This window comes from Balaenoptera acutorostrata, chromosome 20, assembly GCF_949987535.1.
Source record: "Balaenoptera acutorostrata chromosome 20, mBalAcu1.1, whole genome shotgun sequence".
Classification (NCBI taxonomy): Eukaryota; Metazoa; Chordata; class Mammalia; order Artiodactyla; family Balaenopteridae; genus Balaenoptera; species Balaenoptera acutorostrata.
In genome coordinates this window covers 2,439,313-2,450,485 of record NC_080083.1, presented here as the reverse complement: position 1 = coordinate 2,450,485, position 11,173 = coordinate 2,439,313, and the positions used below count along the sequence as shown (strand labels likewise).

General features: G+C 44.8%; 1 protein-coding gene across 3 annotated transcripts; it reads left to right on the top strand.

Annotated features, from left to right (window-relative positions):
- Positions 1-2: 2 nt before the first annotated feature.
- Positions 3-10,515, top strand: ZSWIM7 (zinc finger SWIM-type containing 7). 3 transcript variants are annotated; one of them, XM_057535578.1, is made up of 5 exons: positions 11-113; positions 1,155-1,176; positions 4,107-4,209; positions 8,915-9,019; positions 10,376-10,515. In XM_057535578.1, the coding sequence occupies exons 1-5, from the start codon at positions 23-25 to the stop codon at positions 10,493-10,495; spliced, it is 441 nt and encodes a 146-aa protein (XP_057391561.1). In that variant the 5' UTR covers positions 11-22; the 3' UTR covers positions 10,496-10,515. The 3 variants fall into 3 exon arrangements, with proteins under 3 accessions (XP_057391559.1, XP_057391561.1, XP_057391560.1); XM_057535577.1 differs by having other exon boundaries at positions 11-128; XM_057535576.1 differs by lacking the exons at positions 8,915-9,019; positions 10,376-10,515 and adding an exon at positions 8,197-8,658 and having other exon boundaries at positions 3-113.
- Positions 10,516-11,173: the final 658 nt, after the last annotated feature.

The window sequence follows — 11,173 nt, the reverse complement described above, 5'->3', positions numbered from 1 at the left end:
TAGCGCGGGACCGGTCCTGGCGATGGCGGTGGCGGCGCGGGCTCTCACGCTGCCGGCAGTGGTGGAGGAGCTGCTGAGCGAGATGGCGGAGGCGGCGCGGGACGGCGCGCCGAGTACGGGCTGGAGGCGTATGCGGCGGCGCCGGCGGGGGCGGAAACCCGGGGTACCTGGGCGGGGCTGCTGGCCCCTACGAGGGAGGTTTCTGTTGTCCTCGTCAGTAGCCCTTCCTTCTCAAAATCTGTGTTCGCTCTAAACGAATCCTCTCCTACACCCTGTTCAACGAGCGAATATTTCAGGGCCGCAAACCCGGCTGCAGACGCAGCGACTTGGGGTTGGGGGAGGGGGGCAGTTCTGGACGCTGTGGCTGTACCTGTTTTCCTTTGACCAGCAGAGGATGCTCTGTGACCAGGCTCCCGCTACCTTCTAGCTTCTTAAACTTTCTTTCAAAGAGTCTTATTTTAGCCCCCGGCTTCCTTCCCACTCGAGAGCCATCTGGTGCCACCAGTTTCTGAGGTTTTTTTAGCAGGAGGGGGTACTAGATTCTGAAGGGTAAATCAGGCTCTGATTTACACTCGGCTCTCCCATTGCTCACTTAGGATTCAGTGTTCTCAGGTCTTGTAAATTATTTTCCAGGTGTGTTTCTCCCTGTCCTTTATGCTTTTTTAAAAAATTCTTTTGTTATTGTTTAGCAGAATATTGGGAAGGAGTAAAATTTGATGCCTATGTTCAATTCACCATCTTACACAAAAGTCTTTTTGGCTATAGTCTTTTCTCTTTTTTTTGATAAAATTATTTATCTTTGGTTGTGTTGGGTCTTTGTTGCGGTGCGCGGGCTTCTCAGTGCGGTGGCTTCTCTTGTTGCGCAGCACAGGCTCTAGGCGCACGGGCTTCAGTAGTTGTGGCTCACGGGCTCACTCGTTGTAGCTTGCGGGCTCTAGAGCACAGGCTCAGTAGTTGTGGCGCATGGGCTTAGTTGCTCCACGGCATGTGGGATCTTCCCGGACCAGGGCTCGAACCCACATTCCCTGCATTGGCAGGCAGATTCTTAACCACTGTGCCACCAGGGAAGTCCCTGTTTATAGTGTTTTTAAGATGTTTTTGTCTATGGTCACTGGTTTAACACAATTAACTTTCTTTCCATTCCTGTTTTACAGTTCCTGATGAGCATTTATTATCGTAAGTATATATCCTGTTGTATTTGCGTTTTCTTTTTTAATCATTAATGTGTTTTTTAAAGGCCAAATTCTTTCAGCATCAACTCTTGATTTTTAAAAAAATTCTTACTAAACTAGGAACAATATTTTCTTGACATGATTAAAAATCTGTATCAAGTGAATAACCAACACTGTATTTGACAGTACAAGGCATTCCCTTATTGTCCTAATTGCCACTTTAACATTGCTCTAAAAGTTGTAGCTGTTACACGAACACATGAAAAAATGAGAAGTACACTTGATCCTTGAACAACGCAAGTTTGAGCTATGTGTGTCCACTTGTGATTTTTTCAGTAAATACATACTGCAGTGCTATACCATGTGAGGCTGGTTAAACCATAGATATGGAGAACAGCTTAAAGTTATACACAGATTTTCAGCTGCTCAGAGGGTCAGCGCCCCTAATCCCCGTATTGTTCAAGAGTCAGCCATATGCCTGTTTGCAAAGAGAGACAATTGTCATTATTTGTAGGGGACATAACTACTTTTTAAACACCAAGAGAATAAAGTTATTTTTTTTTAAATACAGAAACTAATAATTATTTTCTTTCATACACAAAGTTCAAACATTAATTACATTCTCAATAGCAAGAAAAAAGTGAAAGCTACCTAGGAATAAACATTTAACTAACTGCACATAAACACTTATATTTAAAAACTCCTGAAGGATATACACCAACTTATACCAGAGGTTATCTTAGGGGGGAGGAAGGAGGTGCAGTTTAGAAAAGGGCTTTAACTTTTTCTCTATTTCTTAAATTTTTTACAAAGATTTTAATTATTAAAAAAATTACTACATTTAAAACAAAGAAAATAGGCAGATAATAAAAGAATTCAAGTTACGAAAAGCTTTGACAAAAAGGTAAATTTTACTAGTGATCAAAAAACACCAATTAAAATAATTAGATAACTTCCCATCTATAAAACCTGGGTATCACAGAAAAGATGTTGGTAAGAATCTTCCAGATGTTGGCAAGAACATGGAGAAAAGGATAACTGATATCCTGATGGTAGGAGTGTAACTTGGAAGGTAAACTGGCAACTGGGAACAGGAGCTTTAAAATATACATATTCTTTGACCCAGAAATTTCACTTACAAGACTGTATCTCAGGGAATTAATCATGGATGTTTAAAGACTTTACAGTGAGCACATTCATCCACTATTGTTTATGGTAGCAAAAAGAAAAAACACCTTGAAACAATCTAATTATTCAAATTAAATTTAATAAACTCTAATTATCCAAAAAATAAGAGTTTGGGGAAAATAAAAGTAATTGATCTTTACAATGGAATTCTTTGTAACCATTAAAAGTGGTTAAAAGTGCATTGAGATATTCACAATATGTTATAAAGTAGACAAGGCAGGTTAAAAAAATTCTTATTAGATCCATTTTTAAAGTTAACTGTAATTATCTCTGATTGATAAAGTTATTACCAGATTTTATGTCTTTAGTTTTCTTTGCCCATAGACAATCATCCTATGTTTAATTTTAAACACTCTTCCCATTCTAACAGTTTGTTATAGTAACAGAGACTACTTTGTTAGAAAATGAAGAAGTTGAACGTTTTAATTTTAAAGCCCTTAGTAGTGCTGTCTTCTTATTTTGTGTCAAATCATATGGGTTCTTTAAAACATTAACTTTTTAGTTTTAGTTCAACCCAGCCATTTTATCTTCCGGTTTATAAAAATAACCCAAACTTGAAAATAAATAAATAAAGTCCTTGGAAAATAAAACATCAAAAGCATCAATAATCATACCAGCCAGTGATAATCACTGTTACAATTTGGTTTATTGCCTTTTTTTTTTCAATGTAATGTTTTATTTTGAGGTAATTGTAGATGTTCTTAAGAAAAAATTTTTTAACATGATGGAGAGTTTCTAGATATAAAATACGGTGCCCGACCTTTCTCACCTAACATATTGTAAGAATTTTCCCACATATCACATTTTTTCTGGTACGTCATTTAACAGCTGGATAGCCTTTATTACTGATCCAAAAAGAACAAATTTAACACCCATCAGATGGTCAAACATGAAAAGGCCTGATAATACAGGTGTTGGTGAGGATGAGGAGGAAATAGAACTCTCATATGGCGCTGGGGAGAGCACTGTTTCCGTGGTGGGAAGCTGTTGGCAGCACCCATTAAAACTGAAAATTGCACATATCCTAAGACCCAGCAGTTCCGCTTTCACTTACATAACCAGGAAGGACTCTCATATATGTGCACCAAGGGGCATGTACGGGGTAACTGAGTATTATTTATAATAGTGTCAAATGGAAACATTCAGAGTGTCCATCAATAGAGTACTTTTTAAAAAATAGAGTATTTAAAACATAAAATGTATTATGTACATACAATAGAATATTATTCAAAAGTTAAAAAAATATATATATATATATATACACAAATGCATCATATACACATGCATCATTCTCAGAAGTACACTGAGTGGGAAAAAAAAAGTTGCCAAAAAAGCCTACCATATACCTTTTATGTTTTAAAACTTAAAAACGATACCATATGTATGTATGTATGTATGTGTGTATATATAGGTATGCACACACACATATGTACTATGTATTATAAAATGTAAAAACATTAATAGGAAGGAAACCATCAAATGCATGTGGTTGCCTCGGGGATGAAGGAAGTTGGGACGAACAGGAAGGACTGTGAGGTATAAAGAGGACTTCTTTATCCAAACAACATGTTAACATTTATTCTGGGGGGTTGATTACATGGGGTTTTGCTGTATTATCACCTTTTTAAATTTTTTCCAAATTAAAATGAACTGAATTTTTAAAAACTGCCGATGGTGATCCTTCGGGTCAAGTCGCAGAGGTGGCTTGAGTCCAGCCGTGTAATCTGAAGCTTCTCTGCTCCCCAGGCTGAAGTTTGTCTTTGGCTCATCAGCCGTCCAGGCCTTGGACCTCGTTGATCGCCAGTCCGTCACCTTACTTTCATCACCCAGTGGGAGGCGTGTTTACCAGGTAGAGACCTAGAGGTGGGGATTATCTCAACAGAATCCCCTTAGGACAAAATGTTTTCATGAATCTCTGTGAAAGCTGGTGAACAGCTCTGAGTATTTCCTGGGCTTTTGAAAAGCATTTGACCCAACTTAGTAAAATTAGAGTATGAGTAGTTAAAATAAGATACACGTGACCTGTTAGCTCTACCTGGTAGCGATGTGTAGAACCAGCAGTGACGCAGAGAGGCTCTTTTCTCAGGTCCAACGGAGCACAGTCAACTTCTGCCTTCCTGTCGTTTGATACTAGAGGTACTTTCCCACCCGCCACGCTCCAAAAAGCGCCGACACCGTCACCTTGTTGCATTATCTCTTGCTTACAAGCAAAAACCAAAATGTATTTTGAGGTCCTTCCACATGTCCAGATTCATCTCATAGAAATGATCTGTCAAAATTGTTGTCAAGAAGTATTCATGAAGGCCAAACTGCTGAATTCAGGCAGTTTACTTGGACCTTAGTTTTGCCCACTGGAGCTTAAGGTAGGTAGATTTGTAAAGTAACAGATCAGACTCTTATCAGACTCCGAATTACTGTCATGTATTGATAATTCTCACCAAAAGCCCAGAAAGATATTCATTGTGCCGAAAACTGAGATGCAGAAAGTGAACAGTCACCTCTGGCAGCGGGGGTGTGTAACGGCCATCCTGCACTGCCTGTCCCTACATCAGCAGTGGGCCACACTCCCCACCCCCAGTTTAGCTACATTAGACAGTGGTACCTGCCTCTGGGATTGAGCGAAGGGAATCTTGTGAATGAAATTAAAACATCAGCAGTGGTCTCCAAAATTTTGTGTCTGGCTTGGAAGGGGTGAAAAAGAAGCTGTCAGCTCTTGTATTTAATCCAGGCCTTGCTGAAGACCAGGAAGGAAGGGATTTTTCAGTGTTTGGATTCTGGTTTATTTATGATGACCTTCTCAGAGTTAAGACCGTGTTGATTCCTTTTTAGTGAGTGAGTGACTGGGCAAGGCCTCCTGGGTACATGGGTGGCTCTGCCCAGTGAACTTACTGGCTGCTCCACACGGTAGGGTGGTGCAGCCAGCCCGGCACGTCCTCCTGCATTTCTGCGTGAAGTGAGCCGAGGTGATCAGTGCTGAAGGCTGCAGTTACAACTTCGGGTTGTATTTACTTAAAAGAGGCTGCTGATTAGAATTTTCTCGTGGTGAACTTCATAGGTTAATAATCGGCACTCTTAAGTGACGTTGTTTGTACCTGAGGAAGCGTTTCCGTCTTCTTGCTAGAGTATTTATTTTTGGTTTTTATGTAGCTAAAATGCCCTCAACGGGGAGGGCCTCTGAGTTTTCCCATGTCTTTTAGTTTCAGATTTTTTGTCCTAGTTCCAACGTCAGCAGAACCCCTGACCTGCGCAAGCAGAGTCCTAACTGTTCTCTAGTTCTGGGATCTCATTGTTCGTTAAAATCTCAAAAACTCTGAAATATTTCAGTTATTGTTGACTTTTTTGTTCCTCCCAGGATCACTGTGACTTGTTTAATTTTCGTCATTCACATTCTGTATTATATCATGTTGCTTTATTTGTCATAAAAATGCTAACTTCTTAGAATTGTGGCTGTCAGCTTGGACTTTGAATTAAATGAGGCTGTAGAAATCTTATAGACACCCTCAAATTAACCTCAATGGTTTCACTGTATACAGTAACATAGAAAGAAGTTGGCTTAATTCAGAGGTCCTGTGAGATGATAAAAGTTGAGTCAGACATTGCCTCTCGACCCTGCTAGTTATCGTTCCATAGGGCAACCTTCTAATACTCTCACTTCCTCCAGGTGTAGTGGAAATTACCCTAAAGTCACACTTACGTTGTCACCTGAGTTGCTTTCTGATAAACTTTGGTCCACCCAGGAACGGGGGTGCGTCAGTCAGGAGGTGCTAAGTTAGGCTGTGGTAACAGTGACCCCCAAATTTCAAAACAAAGTTTATATCTCACTCACTATACATCTCTATTAAGAGTCAATTGCAGCTCTGCTCCAAAACATCTTCACTCAGGGTCCCAGTCGATGGGGCAGCCCCTGTCTGGAACATTGCGGATCTCACAGCAGAAAGAAAAGAGGACATAGTATGCACCCATTTTTAATGTTTCTGCTTGGCTACTCACATTTTACTGGCTAAGGCAGGTCACACAGTCAGCCTGTATCTAATAGGGCAGGAATGTATAATCCGCTTTTCGAGAGAGGCACCGAACTCGGGGAACAGTAAATGACACAGTTCACCACTGTGGTGGATGCTAAGAGGCTTGGAGCAGCTATAAAGTGAAACCGTCCTCGTGAGTGAATGGCCATCCAGGCGGGTCAGTCACCTTAGAACCTCGCTGAAACCGAGCAGACTTCCTCCAGGCAAGGTGCACGCAAGTCCAGCCCGGGTGTGAGTATCCTCTAAAGCCTGCATTTCTTTTTGTAAAAGCTCTCTCCTTCTGGGGATAAACATTCCAGGCTCTGAGTGGGTGAACTGGGAGCAATTCCCGTAAGAGGAGGCGGTTTTTCCACTGAAGGGTGAAGGAAGTGAATCAGATGGGCCCTGAGGGCAATTTCTAGTTCTAAACCTATCTAACTCAGATCTCTGCCTGATTATTGGGTTCCTTAGTTGTCCACTGCGAGATAAAGAGGAAGCAAACTCAGAATTGACTATTCATTCACTGCCTCGGGCGGCTGAAGGTTTTGAGTCCTAGCCAGCCTTTGAAAGGATCAGCAAGGGCACCTCTCCCCGCTCCTGAGTTACCAGGCACTCAGCTTCATCCAGAGAGTATTCTGATGGGCTGGGGACCCACCATAAGAAGGAACTTGTCAGTGTAGAATTCCAGAGGCTTATGCCTAGTTAAATGTAAATCCAGAGAGAAGAAGAAATCTGAAGTTTTTTATTCATTGGTGACAGTTTGGAGACCCAAGAATTGTTGGTGTCACTGCTGGATGTTGATGGGTTTTCTTGCAGGACTCAGTGGGAAACAATGTGCTTTAATGCTCTCCCTTCAGCCTATGTTTTCCAGACACTGGGGAGATTCCTGCACTCATCCCCAGCGTCCACCACCGAAAGCACGTCAGCGCCTCAGGACTGGAAATATGTAACATTTGATTTTCTTCACACCTGATTTGTAACTGGGGCTGAAATTTTTAATGGGAACAGTAGGCATCTTCTTACCCAGTCATGGGCCATTTCTGGTAATCTTGCAGACCCCAAGGAATTCTCCCGACTTGGTCAAGAAACCATAGCGACACGGCTGCGTCACGTGAATGCCAGGACACTTGACAAATGGGCACGGCACGTGCCTAACACTGCTGTTCCTCGGCTGAAGCCTCACCTGCTGCTTTATTCTTTGTGAGGAGAAAGAGGAGCTCTGGCGTTTGTTGTTTTTTAAGTCCTGGCCTTTTCATGTAGATTGCCACCTCAGAGCCTGCAAAACGTGGGAGCCCTGTGGCAATCCCTAAGTGGCAGTTCATGTGAGCTAGCCCTCGGGGTGACGCCGCGTGCCTGGGACGCTCCTTTCGCCAGCAGTTTGCAGAGTGCTTTTTTAAAATTTATTTATTTAATTTATGTATTTTTAGCTGCGTTGGGTCTTCGTTGCTGCGCGCAGGCTTTCTCTAGTTGTGGCGAGCGGGGGCTACTCTTCGTCGTGGTGCATGGGCTTCTCATTGCGGTGGCTTCTCGAGGAGCACAGGCTCTAGGCGCACGGGCTTCAGTAGTTGTGGCACGTGGGCTCAGTAGTTGTGGCTCGCGGGCTCTAGAGCGCAGGCTCAGTAGTTGTGGCGCACGGGCTTAGCTGCTCCACGGCATGTGGGATCTTCCTGGACCAGGGTTCGAACCTGTGTCCCAGGCATTGGCAGGCGGATTCTTAACCACTGCGCCACCGGGGAAGCCCTGCAGATTTAACTGTAGGAATGAAGCCCTCAGCTGTGTCTTTGGCTGCTTTGTGGTGGAGACGTAAGCAGGCGATTTCTCTGTTTGTCCAGTCATGCTCCAGATGCAGCGTCATTTTCCTGGCCTGGACGGCTCCTCCTCACCACTTGACTGACAGCAGGCCGTCTGCTCTTGGACGGGCGTGTTCCCAGCCCTCGTATCTGTGCGCTCCTTCCATCCTGCTGGGGAACAGGCAGATCTGGGCTTGCCGCGCTCCGAGACAGCCGCCCGAGCAGCTGAGTCACCCCGTTAAAAGATTCTCTGCTTTCTACGTTCCTCCTGTTCTCAGATGCTTTTCAGAAGCCCTTGCCCGTTTTCTTCTGAAGACCTGTCTTTCTGCCTCACCGCTAAGCCTTCACCTGTTTTCAGACTCCCTTCACACGTGTGGTGGAAGCTGTAGACGTTTACACACATGCTGTGAAATACCAGAGGTTGAGAAACACCACGATGAAGTGCAGATGGGGGGGCTTTCTCCTCTGCCTCTGTATCATCAACCCACGGAGTGGGCCCTCTGAATCACCAGCCAGAGGGATGGTTTAACCCACCCAAAACGCTTCTGTTTTGTCCTGTGGAGTCCTCAAGGGCAGAGCCCTAAGGCGGCGGGAAGGTCCCGCAGGCAGGGAAGTCGAGTTTCCACTTTTGCGGAAGATGTTCCTGCGGTTCTTCCCAGCGCAGAGCAGCTCTGAGACACCAGGCAGATGAACTCAGGGGAAGGGGGTGGTTTCCAGCACACCTTTCCAAGTCTGATCCCATCTGTCCTGTCCTTTCTAGGTACTTGGAAGTTCCGGTAGAACATACGTGTGTTTGGCCTCTTGTCATTACTGTTCGTGTCCGGCATTTGCCTTCTCAGTGCTGCGGAAGAGTGACAGCCTCCTGGTGAGGATGGGAAGGGCACCCCCAGCTGCAGCTGAGCTAGGAGAGAGATTGTGAGCCCTCGCTGCATCGTTTAAGAGTTGCACAAAATGGGGATTTTACTACATGTTGAAACAGATAGTAGTCTCTTGTCCTTGACTTCAGTCAGTCATCTCTTTTGGGTTTACCCTCCCAAAATGCAGTGTCATTTTTAGAACTACACCAATTTCCCATTTTAATTTAAAAGGTCACAGATGAAGCTGTGGGGGAGGGCGACAGGTAACCCCCAAAGTTGGCAACTGGGGAATTAGTTGGCCCAATAAAAATATGAACTAAATAGGATGCTGGCAACTTTGCATACCCCCAAGTCCATGTCCAGCCTTGAGGTGTTTCTTCCCACTCCCCGTGAGACAGCCTGGCACTTAGCCGTGCTTGACTTCCACGGGGGCAGGAGAGCACATCGGTGCCTCTGCTGATTTCACGGAGTCCAGGGCACCAAGCAGGAACAAGACATACTCACAAAACTCCTGATTCTACAGGAGAAAGCACTACCCACCCAAGAGCAGGTAGCTATTTTTTAAGTCTTGCCAAGGAAGAAAATTATAGCACCCACTGAATTCTTCCCCTTTCTTTTACACTGTTAATTACACACCTCGGGAACTGGGTGGCAGGTTGAATGTCCCATTGTACAAGAAGCCACATTCACAGCTGATTTCACCTGTAAAATGACAGGGTTCAAGCAGGCCCTCCAGTAACCTAAGCTGTGTGTGCTATGATACAAGGTCCAGCACAGATCCTCTCCCCAGAGGTGTTACAGGCCGAGACATGTGAGGGTCCTGCCACCCCTGCCCCTGCCCCCAACACCGCGCCCCGGAAGTCTAATAGCGGTGAAGGGACTACACTGTAGACTCTGAGCGTGTGTGTAAGATGGGGATAAGACCTGTCCCCCTGGGGGGTTAAATGAGATAATCTTATTATCTCATTATTAAATAATTCTCTCTTATTAAGTGAGATAATCTTTAAGAAGCACTTAGCACAGTACCTCAAGGAACGTTAGCCATTGCTATTAACAGCTTTCTGAAGGCGAGGAAGAAAGAAATATAATTTAGGACTAAAATAAAGAGCCCGTCTCAGTTTTCCCTTGGTTTTACCTGTACCAGCTGGATCTAAACTGTTGCCCCAAACGACAGGCAAAGGAAAACCTCCTCTGTCCCCACTGCCTCCTAGAAGGTCTCATCTTTGTCTGCAGTTTGAGGCAGTGAGTTAGAGGCGCACGGTCTGTGTGCCCCACTCCTTTCCTGCTGCATGGGATGGTGGTGAGAGGTCTGGCTTAGCCCGGCCCCTCCAGTTTCTAACTGGTTTGTGTGTTTTGCATTCCAGTGCAAGCACCTCTTGGCAGTTTATCTTAGTCAGGTTATGAGGACCTGTCAGCAGCTGAGCGTCTCTGACAAGCAACTGACTGACGTATTATTGATGGAAAAGACACAGGAAGCATCATAACTGGCGCAGCTGGAGCATCACTGGCTTTCAACGTAGGATCCTGTCCAGAGACGCACATAACCTGTCGTGCGTGACTCACGCGGCGGGGACGTGAACCAGGCTCCTTGTCGCCGTCCCGTCCCCGCTGGGCTGCAGGAGGCATTGTGCGTTGGGCCCAGGACGTGTGTATGGTTTGAAGCCCTCGTGAAACATCTGAACCAGCCTCCAAGCCCCTTGGGTAGAAAATTTCCAGATGGAATCAAGCGTTTGAGACTTGAAAGCCTAACATCATGTCATGGTTATAATTAGTCAGATTCTTAAGTGACTAAGAGTACTAGTCATTTTTTTTTTTTTAATCACTTTTTTTTTTTTAAGTTACCTACTTTATTTATTTATTTATTTTTGGCTGTGTTGGGTCTTCGTTTCTGTGCGAGGGCTTTCTCTAGTTGCAGTGAGCGGGGGCCACTCTTCATCGCGGTGCGCGGGCCTCTCACTGTCGCGGCCTCTGTTGTTGCGGGGCACAGGCTCCAGACGCGCAGGCTCAGTAGTTGTGGCTCACGGGCCTAGTTGCTCCGCGGCATGTGGGATCTTCCCAGACCAGGGCTTGAACCCGTGTCCCCTGCATTGGCAGGCAGACTCTCAACCACTGCGCCACCAGGGAAGCCTGAGTACTAGTAATTCTTAAGAGGTTGGAACAGT

Coding starts and splice junctions, on each gene's coding strand:
- ZSWIM7 (XM_057535576.1), top strand. CDS start 23: ATGGCGGTGGCGGCGCGGGCTCTCACGCTGCCGGCAGTGGTGGAGGAG. Junction 114..1,154: donor GGCGCGGGACGGCGCGCCGA/GTACGGGCTGGA, acceptor CCTGTTTTACAG/TTCCTGATGAGCATTTATTA. Junction 1,177..4,106: donor CCTGATGAGCATTTATTATC/GTAAGTATATAT, acceptor TCTGCTCCCCAG/GCTGAAGTTTGTCTTTGGCT.